General features: G+C 42.8%; 1 protein-coding gene across 2 annotated transcripts; it reads right to left on the minus strand.

Annotated features, from left to right (window-relative positions):
• Positions 1-1,121: 1,121 nt before the first annotated feature.
• LOC112265237 lies at positions 1,122-11,006 on the minus strand. 2 transcript variants are annotated; one of them, XM_024442376.2, is made up of 9 exons: positions 10,793-11,006; positions 10,631-10,667; positions 9,448-10,476; positions 9,187-9,228; positions 8,945-9,045; positions 2,899-2,960; positions 2,545-2,711; positions 2,071-2,298; positions 1,122-1,819 (listed from the first exon to the last, which is right to left on the minus strand). In XM_024442376.2, the coding sequence occupies exons 1-9, from the start codon at positions 10,877-10,879 to the stop codon at positions 1,431-1,433; spliced, it is 2,142 nt and encodes a 713-aa protein (XP_024298144.1). In that variant the 5' UTR covers positions 10,880-11,006; the 3' UTR covers positions 1,122-1,430. The 2 variants fall into 2 exon arrangements, with proteins under 2 accessions (XP_024298144.1, XP_024298136.1); XM_024442368.2 differs by having other exon boundaries at positions 9,406-10,476.
• Positions 11,007-11,355: the final 349 nt, after the last annotated feature.

Raw genomic sequence — 11,355 nt, forward strand, 5'->3', positions numbered from 1 at the left:
CTGCCTTGGATTAGGTGGTGTAAGCCTATTAATGTGGTTTGGACTAGGTGGACCACCCTGTCTCCCCACCCTGCCTGGCCGGCCAAAGATTAGCCTGTTAAACGCACTTCCCGCCTGCATAAAATGCAAACTCTGCTCCTCATCCAATAGCAACAATTCCGATAGGGACCTGTCTGACCACCCGTAACTTAAGTTACCTTTTCTACCATTCAAATGCATGTGGGATTTGTTTCCCTTCAAAAGAGCAGTTCTCTCTTATCGGCCAGATTGTATTAATGTGTTTATCTTTATTAGGGCAATGCCATGAGTAAAGGAAAATGTCAAACTTCTCAGCCTGGCATGTGGCAATGTTTTACACTCCAATTAGAATCAAAGCACTTTTGAGAGAAAGGGGGACATGTTTTATTGTGGACATTGGTGGATGATGCAAGGAATTTTAGTAGGTACACAATTTGAAATAGTCCTGTCATTTCTGAAATAATAATTTGGCTCGGATAACTGGTTAGGCCGCTGAGCAGAGCAGGTAGCCTAATGAAATTCAGTCAGCGACCTTTATCATTATGCAATTTCCTTGCATAGCATTCTGGCAGTGGAACAAATGAAGGAGTACGGTTTGACACGGTGCCATTTCACCGACAAAACACAATCTACCACTAAGTTTTTTTTTTTTTTCCTACAGAGACTGGGGATTAACATTTCTGAGCTCGGGCCACAGATTAGGTGCGCGGGGGTCTAGAATTTCATCATCTTGCAGAGGCACAATGGCTCATTCTTACCGTTTCCCTCATCTATTCTCCGACGGTGGGGGTCATTGGTGCGTGCCTTTGCTCCTGTATTTGTTTTACGTTTTCAGTATACCCTTGGGTTTTTTACATATTTAAGAACCACAGGAAAAACAAACTGTATTTACCCAGTCGAAAACTAAGCTTTTTCAGAGACACTTCCTAGCACGCGCTGCCACCTTGTGGGAAAAGCACAACATCGCGTAAAAGCGCTGTGACATTGGTATTTAAGGTCCGCTTTGTGGCCTTTTACCCTCACAAGTAAATACATTTTATTTAGAGCCATAATGCCAAACCGGAGATATGCCTGCATATAGAAATTGTACTTTCCCAATTCAATATAAAACAAATATTTGTTTTAATATATATTCAATGTAGAGCCAATTTAACATCTATTTAATTGAAGTTAATCTGTTAAATATACTATATACACAATGATCCAAAGAATATATCAAGTAGCACATCCAAACTACACACAAAGACAATGTAATACAAAAAGGTAATAACAGTCAAGATATTTCATCAATAGAGAAAAGGCAAAGATAAACAGAAAAATAATGAACTCAGGAAACAGTGAAGTCAACCTGCCCAGAACAGGTCTCAATGCTCTAATTGCACATTCAGGACAACCACAGAGCAATCTTCTCTTCAAAGCTTGACACCCTCCCCTGGCTCCATGTACCCATCAAGAGGCAGCAGGGGGCTGAAGCGCAGCAGGGGAAGATCCACCGAGGGGCAGCAGTCTTTGGGGTGAGCCCAGCCTTCCTTAGGGCGCCGTATGGGTGGGACCGGAGGGGGCAGCTCCGAGTTGGTGCGGGTGGAAGTGGTGTCGTTGCCATCGTTTTTGTAGTCAGGAGGGGGGATGGGGGGGACGCTCACGAGGCTGCTGCGCCGACAGTGGACCAGGAAGGCCCCCCGGTGGTGGCGGTGGTACAGCATGCCCACGGTACCAAGGAGCAGCAGGATGAGGAAGCTGAGCAGGAAGCACACCACGTAGATGCCTTTGACCATCCCGCTGGACCACGCCGAAGTACAGCCTAAGGTCAAAGGTTAGGCAAGGATTAGATAGTACACAATTTACCTAGTGCAGTCACCTTCATGTCTAACATTGTTAGGTAACAATGTGTAACCCTAACAAACCCATTTTCAGGGGTTAAATCGGGAATATTAGGGTGGTGGTCTAACTTGTCAACTTCAGTGCCACTGATTTTTTAAACTAACCAATGTCATACTGTATGTTTTCCTTGTACTTCAGAGAACAATAATTCTACCAAAATCTATGGAGTACCAGTGTTACGGTGCTGCTGCTCAGGACTATGCTGATCCACCGTAATCGTCGACTCATTGTGCCGGTCCGTATCAGCGGCCTTGGTGTCCACGCAAATGGTTCCACCTGAGCCCAGCCTAGACATGTCCTCGAACCCGGAGAGGCATCGGCATGTGTAGGAACCAAAGCGGTTCACACACTCAGCGTTGATGTCACACAGCACCAGCTGAGTCTCACACTCATTCACATCTGAGAGACACACAGGGTGCAAAACTAACATCGATTAATGGAGTTAAATATGAAAACAAAATCACTTCAAATCAATTTTTTTAAGTCACAAAATACATTTCACCTCATTGAGCCTCAAGACACCTAGTTGCAAGCTATACAACACTATCTTATTAAACCTCTGCAGTAACCTTTAGTGCCAGTTGTAAATATCAGAGTACAGTGCAAAATAAGCTACAGATTTATGTTGAGGAAACTGAGACCTACCAGCGGTGGATACAGAGACGATGACACCCTGTGTTGAGCTGCCCCTGGGGCTAACCACCATCTGTAACAGCTCCTGCAGGGCCGGGTGCAGGGTCCTGTGATCCTTCATCCCTTCTGGCCCACCCCCAATTTGCAGCCAGAGGATGTAAAGCACTCCTGCACTCAACCTGTTGATACAACAAAACTGTTAAAAAGGCATTTAAGCCATCAGTTGTAGCCTAATTCAGCAAAAGTTTGGTATATTTTATCAACTACAGTGCCAAGAACCCCTTTTTATGCAGTAAAAAAAACAATTTGTTTGCAGTCATGAAAGACAAAATTGGAGCTCTTGGTTACAAAATGTAGTAAACCAACCTTTTTATTCTTTTGGAGGATAGGGTTTTGGGTATGTGGACAATTTCCAACTGCTCATTAATCTGAAAAACAAATTAATTATTGCAGTTCCAAATCAAATGCACCAGTCACAGTAAATAATGACCAAAAGCCATATACAGTCTTTACACATTTTGATTTGTTAAAGCCTTAGCTTAAAATGGTTTAAATTTTAGACTTTTGTCGTCACTGGCCTACACACAATAACCCATAATGTCAAAGTGGAATGGGTTTGTTTTTCACAAACATCACCTAAAAATAAAATCCCTTTGATCATGGGGAAGTTACTAAATTACACATTGGATGGTGTATCAATACAATCACTACAAAGACACAGGAGTCCTTCCTAACTCAGTTGCCGGAGAGGAAGGAAACCATTCAGGCATTTCACCATGAGGCCAATGTGACATTAAAACAGTTAGTTTCCTCCTATTACAGCCATTAAAAAGTCTGAGGATGGATCAACATTGTACACTGACCAGAAATATAAAAACACAACATGCAACAATTTCAAAGATTTTACAGAGTTAGTTCCTATGGAACTCAGTCAATTGAAATACATTTATTAGGCCCTACTATATGGACTGGGAATACAGATATGCATCTGTTGGTCACAGATACGTTAAAAAGAAAGGTAGGGGAGTGGATTAGAAAACCAGTCAGTATCTGGAATGACCATTTGCCTCATGCAGCGAGACATCTCATTCGCGTAGAGTTGATCAGGCGGTTGATTGTGGTCTGTGGAATGTGTCCCGCTCTTCAAATAGCTGTGCAAAGTCGTTAAGGGAACTGGAACACGCTGTCGTACACGTCGATCCAGGGCATCCCAAACTTGCTCAATGGGTGACATGTCTGGTGAGTATGCAGGCCATAGAAGAACTAGGCAATTTTCAGCTTCCAGGATTTCTGTACAGATACTTATGACATTGGGCTGTGAACTATGCTGAAACGTGATGGCCGCAGAAGAATGCCACGACAATGGGCATCAAGAGCTCGTCATGGTATCCCCGTGCATTCAAATTGCAATCAATAAAAAGCAGTTGCGTTTGTTGTCCGTAGCTTATGCCTGACAATACCATAACCCCACCATGGGGCACTCTGTCAACGTTGTGAACGTCAGCAAAACCACTCCCCGACACCATACACTCTGCCATATACAGTTGAAACTGGGATTCACCCGTGAAGAGCACACTTCAGCATGTCAGTGGACATTGAAGGTGAGCATTTACCTACTGAAGCCACTTATGACCGCAAACTGCAGTCAGGTCAAGACCCTGGTGAGGAAACGAGCATGCAGCGGAGATTCCCCCACAACAATTTGGGTTGTGCAAACCCAGTTTCATTCACTGTCCAGATGACTGGTCTCAGACAATCCCGCAGGTGAAGAAGCCAGATGTGGAGGCCCTGGACTGGCGTGGTTACACGTGGTCTGCGGTTGTGAGGCCTGTTGGGGTTACTGCCAAATTCTCTAAAACAACATTGAATGGTAAAAGAAATTAACATTCAATTCTCAGGCAACAGCTCTGGTGGACATTCCAGCACTCAGCATGCCAATTGCATGCTCCTTCAAAACTTGAGACCTCTGTAGTATTGTGTGACAACTGCACATTTTAGAGTGGCCTTTTATTGTCCCCAGCACAAGGTGCACCTGTGTAATGATCATGCTGTTTAATCAGCTTCTTGATAATCCACCTGACAGGTGTGGTGTATCTTCGCAAAAGAAAAATTCTCACCAACAGGGATGTAAACAAATTTGTGCACAACATTTGGGACAAATAAGCTTTTTGTGTATATAGAACATTTCATTTATTTGGTCAATAAAAGTTCCCATAATTTGCAAATAAATTCATTAAAAATCCTACAATGTGATTTTCTGGATTGTTTTTCTTATTGTCTGTCATAGTTGAAGTGTACCTATGATTAAAATTACAGGCCTCGCTCATATTTTTAAGTGGGAGAACTTGCACAATTGGTGGCTGACTAAATACTTTTGCCCCACTGTACATGAGTTGCTTACCAAAAAGACAGTGAATGTTCCTGAGTGGCTGAGTTAGTTGACTAAAACTTGAACTTTCCTACCTGAAAATATATATATATTTTTTAATGGTGTGGAAAGCTCTTAGAGACTTACCCAGAAAGACTCAGCTGTAATTGCAGCCAAAGGCGCTTCTACAAAGTCTCCAGTCATGTGTGGGAATACTTATGTACAGTTGAAGTCGGAAGTTTACATGCACTTAGGTTGGAGTCATTCAAACTAGTTTTTCAACCACTTCACACATTTCTTGGTAACAAACTATAGTTTTGGCAAGTCAGTTAGGACATCTACTTTGTGCATGACAAGTCATTATTCCAACAATTGTTTAGACAGATTATTTCACTGTATAACAATTCCAGTGGGGCAAGAAGTTAACATATACTAAGTTGACTGCCTTTAAACAGCTTGGAAAATTCCAGAAAATTATGTCATGGCTTTAGAAGCTTCTGATAGGCTAATTGACATAATTTGAGTCAATTGAAGGTGTAACTGGATGTATTTCAAGGCCTGCCTTCAAAATCAGTGCCTCTTTGCTTGACATCATGGGAAAATCTAAAGAAAACGCAAGTATAAACACCATGGGACCACGCAGCAGTCATACCTCTCAGGAAGGAGAAGCATTCTGTCTCCTATAGATGAACGTACTTTGGTGCAAAAAGTGAAAATCAATCCCAGAACAGCAAAGGACCATGTGAAGATGCTGGAGGAAACAGGTACAAAAGTATCTCTATCCACAGTAAAATGAATCCTATATCGACATAACCTGAAAGGCTGCTCAGCAAGGAAGAAACCATTACTATAAAACCACCACAAAAATGCCAGACTACGGTTTGCAACTGCACATGGGGACAAAGATCGTACTTTTGAGAAATATCCTCTGGTCTGACAAAACAAAAATAGAACTGTTTGGCCATAATGACCATGTTTGGAGGAAAATGGAGAGGCTTGCAAGCCGATAAACACCATCCCAACCGTGAAGCACAGGGTGGCAGCATCATGTTGTGGAGGTGCTTTGCTGCAGGAGGGACTGGTGCACTTCACAAAAGAGATTGCGTCATGAGGAAGGAAAATTGTGGATATATTGAAGCAACATCAAGACAGTCAGGAAGTTACAGCTTGGTTGCAAATGAGTTTTCCCAAATGGACACTGACCACACAAGCATACTTCCAAAGTCAAGGTATTTGAGTGGCCATCAAAGCCCAGACCTCAATTCTATAGAAAATTTGTGGGCAGAACTGAAAAAGCATGTGAGCAAGGAGGCCTACAAACCTGACTCAGTTACACCAGCTCTGTCAGGAGGAATGGGCCAAAATGCAGAAGCTTGTGGAAGGCTACCCAAAACATTTGACCCAAGTTCAACAATTTAAAAGGCAATGATACCAAATACTAATTGAGTGCATGTAAACTTCTGACCCACTGGGAACGGGATTAAATAAGATACTATTATTCTGACTTTTCAGATTCTTAAAATAAAGTAGTGATCCTAACTGACCTAAAAACAATGGATTTTTTTACTAGGATTGAATGTCAGGAATTGTGAAAAACTGAGTTTAAATGTATTTGGCTAAGGTGCATGTAAACTTCTGATTTCAACTGCAAATTAGATTTTCACTTTGTCATTATGGGGTATTGTGTAGATGGGTGAGGGATTAAAAAAAAATATTTAATCCAGTTTGAATTCAGGCTGTAACAAAATGGTGAATAGGTCAAGGGGTATGAATACCTTCTGAAGGCCCTGTAAGATGACATTAATTTATGAAGAAAGTTAGAGTACCACAGCATGTCATAAATCCCATAAAGCCTAGCGGTCAAACAGTGAAATGTTTCCAAACATTTCCCCACCATTCATGTCCCCCACAGGAGCCTTTAGGCTTACCCTGGCGTGGCATTTTGATAACTGTGCAAATCTCTCTAGGACAAGGTGACTTAGGACAGTGCCTTCAGAAAGTATTCAGAACCCCTTGACATTGACAATACAGCCTTATTTTAAAATATAATAAATAAAAATCCTCAGCAATCTACACACAATAACCCATAATGACAAAGCGAAAACAGATTTATATAAGTCTGCAAATGTATTAAAAATAACAGAAATACCTTATTTACACATGTATTCAGACCCTTTGCTATGAGACTTGAAATTAAGCACAGGTGCATCCCGTTTTACATTGATCATCCTTGAGTTGTTTTTACAACTTAATTGGAGTCCACCTGTGATAAATTCAATTGATTGGAAATGATTTAGAAAGGCACATACCCGACTATATAAGGTCCCACAGTTGACAGTGCATGTCAGCGCAAAAACCAAGACATGAGGGCTAAGGAATTGTCCGTAGAGCTCGGAGACAGGATTATGTCGAGGCATAGATCTGGGGAAGGGTACCAAAACATGTCCGCAGCATTGAAGGTCCCCAAGAACACACTGGACGCCATTCTAAAATGGAATTTCGGAACCACCAAGACACTTCCTAGAGCTAGCTGCCCTGAGCAATCGAGGGGGCCTTGGTCAGGGAGGTGACCAAGAACCTAATGGTCACGCAGAGCTCCTCTGTGACGATGGAAAAACCATCCAGAAGGACCAACCATGATCTGCAGCCCTCCAAGCAAGCTTATGATATAGTGGCCAGACAGAGGCCACTCCTCAGTAAAAGGCACATGACAGCCCGCTTGGAGCTTGCCAAAAGGCACCTAAAGGACTCTCAAACCATGAGAAACAAGATTCTCTGGTCTGATGAAACCAAGATTCAACCTTTTGGCCTGAATGCCAATCATCACGTCTGGAGGAAACCTGGCCCCATTCCTACAGTGAAGCATGGTGGTGGCAGCATCATGCTGTGGGGGTGTTTTTCAGCAGCAGAGACTAGGAGACTAGTCAGGATCGAGGCAAATATGACCAGAGCAAAGTAGAGAGAGATCCTTGATGAAAACCTGCTCCAGAGTGCTCAGGACGTGACTGGGGCGAAGGTTCACCTTCCAACAGGACATCGACCCTAAGCACATAGCCGAGGCAACGCAGGAGTGGCTTTGGGATAGGTCTCAATGTCCTTGAGTGGCCCAGCCAGAGCCCGGACTTGAACCAGATCAAATATCTCTGGAGAGACCTGGAAATAGCTGAGCAGCAACACTCCCCATCCAACCTGACAAAGCTTGAGAGCATGGGAGAAACTCCCCAAATACAGGTGTTCCAAGCTTGTAGCGTCATACCCAAGAAGACTCAAGGCTGTAATTGCTGCCAAAAATGCTTCAACAAAGTACTGAGTAAAGGGTCTCAATACTTATGCAAATGTGATGTTTAACAAACTACAAAATAGTAAACACTTATAAAGACCTGTTTTTGCTTTGTCATTATGGGGTAGTGTGTAGATTGATGAGAATTTTAGAATAAGGCTGTTAACTAACATGTGGATAAAGTCAAGGGGTCTGAACACTTTCCGAAGGTACTGAATTCACCTGTATTTACCCCCCCCAAAAATGAAATCTTAAATAGCTACTAATGTGGCCATCATAAAGAACAAATGCCATGATCTGGATGAGACTGTCGAATCGAGGCAAAGGTAACAATCTCTGGATTACCTCTCATGTTGGCTACATTTCTTAAAAATAGACCGTTTTGGGAACCATCTTGTGCAAGTTTTAAGTTGATAAAATACCTGTTTGCAAAGGTGTCAGCTAGAGATGTGCAGGAGCTTACAGGGATTTGTAGTTTTGCATGTCTACTTTGATGCTTATTAGAATTTTTAATCTGTTTAAATAGAGCTGAATTTATCTAACCCTCTTTCTATATCTCACCTTGTCTGAGAGATTTACATGGATATCAAAACGTCACGCCAGGGTAAGACAAAACACAGCCCTTATTTTAAGTGTTTCTAAAATCTCCTATGGGAAAAATTCATGTTGGAAAAACAATTTGAACCATTTCCTTGTTTGAAAGCTAGGTTTTATGGGTATTATGACACCTCCACTGTGGGGCTCTATTGTACATGAGAACTCACCAGAGTCTTCACTGAGAATAACAGTGATCTCACAAGATGGTCCCAATTCTCCTCTGGCGCCACAAGGAAGTTGACTTCAACAGCCACTTCAAATAGGTAGTCTGAGAAATACAAGTAGGCATCTACTTTAATACTCATACACAACTCTATAACTAATTGTACAAAGGCTAGTGACTTGAAACTTTTGTTATAGCCTTTGAATTATATTAAAAATACCCTTTTCAAAAGAAAAAATAAATCACCTTTTGGTAAGTGTGGTACTTCAGTGTGATTTCTGTCTTTTTCTGCAAAGTAAACATGCAAGACAATTTTCATAAACCAGACAAAGTATGCAAATTAAATTGCTGACTAACTACCATAATGTCTGCTGTCGAAAAACTGTTCAACCATGTTTGGGAGTTGGTTGAAGGGATCCTGGGTATCAGTGGGTGTTTGAGTGTCACTGAATGCTGTAGACTTACCCAGAGTCATTTTCAGCAATTCCTTATTGCCAGACTCCTCACCTTGGTCATCCACCGCTGTTGTGTGTGACACGATGTTAAACTCTATAGGAGGGATGGCATCTGTAGTTTGAGCATCCACGTTCCTTCGCATAGCAGACGGAGTGCGCAATGAGGATTTGGGATTCAAAACAGGGGGCTGGTGTGTGGAGGGGTCACTTCCAAGGTGTGCTGTGTGGGTCTGAGTGGCATCCCTCCCTGACCATGACGTCCCATGACGAGTGACCACCACATCTCCACTCAAGTTACCCACTGTCCAGTCCTTTGTCAAGTGGCTCTCGTCTGCTTCAGTCCCCTCTGAGATTCCTCTGTTCCAATCTTCCTCCTCACTCTGAACAGGAGAAAACTTGAAGAGCCCCTCTCTGACCATTTGCTCCTCTGCTTCCCATGGTGGAAGCCCATTGGACACAGAGGAGGAAGTGAGTTGGTCAAAATAGTCAAACACCACCTCCGGGTAGGTCTGAGCTGACGGGGTGGGGCGCTCCAGTAAAATGGCCTCCATAGGTTCACCCCCCTTCATGGGAAGAAACTTAGTGAAACTTCCCAGAGATGGAAAGGGTTCCAGTTCTATCAGTTTTGGTTCAGTCATCAGCTTCCAGTCTTCTTCAGTGGTATCACCATAAGCATTGTACGTGACTGGCGGTACAAATGCCTCGTATCGCCCATAGAAGCCCCTGTGTGGCGGACTGGGTTTACCTCTGATTAGCTGAACCACGTGTAGGATGTTGGAGAGGGATGTGTACTTGGCCTCATGCCAACACTTCTCCAGGATCCTGTGACCCCCCACGACCCCCAGGGGCTCGTCCAGGTGGATCTGGTCCAGCTTCCCGCTGCATGCATCTGACTGAGTGAAGTCCTCTAGGTGGAGGAGCACACGTTTACCAGGGTCTACCTGGATGGTCCAGTTGCACCAGAGAGGTGGGTTGGAGCACAGGTAATCTGGGGAGAAGAACTCGCCGCTCTTGCCACGCATCACCTGGTGGCAGCTTCGCAGCGCGAAGAAGGCGTTGCCCTCATTACCATGACGGTCATCTGAGAAGTTGTGGACAGAGTGTGTAGAGGACAATCCAAAAATGTCAGTCATAGGCCTAACCCCCCAACACACACACACACACACACTTACTTGAAATAATTAAAACAAATACCATAGAACAGGGCCCAAAGGCTACATAAATATTTGTCTTACCGGGAGGGTTGTAAGCGTCATTCCTAAAGTTATTTATCTAAGGACGTAATCCAAACGTTGAGGTAGCATTAAAACAAGAATGTCAACCACTTGAAATCTACCTACAATCTCCAGCGAAATATAGGGGAAATGCTTATAGAAGGAAGTCAGTCATCAACTTACCCAGGACAGGTCGCAGTTTGCGGTAAATAAACCATTGGCAAGTAGTAGTGAACGTACAAATATTAACTTTGAATGATTTCGTGACATTTTAGTGTCACGTTGTGTTGACTTTCTCCACTATCTAGCAAGCAGGTCGGCTTCCTACACTGTCCCAGCTATTGTCAATTCTTTCCTGCGATGTTTCTTTTCGTTTCCGCTAAAAGTGGACGTAAACAGGTGAAATATATTGCCAATTAGCTAATTAGCGCGCCTTGATATTCGGATGCTTCTGGTCTATATGGGTTAATATCCACTAGGTGTCAATGTAACACTGTTGTAGGTAAGATAACTTGACTTCTGCAGCTGTACATCTCAGAAGCAACAAGTATTATGTTGAACGTTTATCTTACCAGGTACTTTATAAATACAAATATATTTGACAAGAACGACAATTCCATCAGTTATGAATGATCCAATGGTAAAGATGTTTATTCTAAACGTTGGATGTTTTGTATACAGTAGTGAACAGTTACTTATTTTGGGGCACTTTAAGTAGCCAAATGCTGCTGATGATAAAAGTAGAG

This window comes from Oncorhynchus tshawytscha, linkage group LG02 (genome assembly GCF_018296145.1).
Source record: "Oncorhynchus tshawytscha isolate Ot180627B linkage group LG02, Otsh_v2.0, whole genome shotgun sequence".
NCBI lineage: Eukaryota > Metazoa > Chordata > Actinopteri > Salmoniformes > Salmonidae > Oncorhynchus > Oncorhynchus tshawytscha.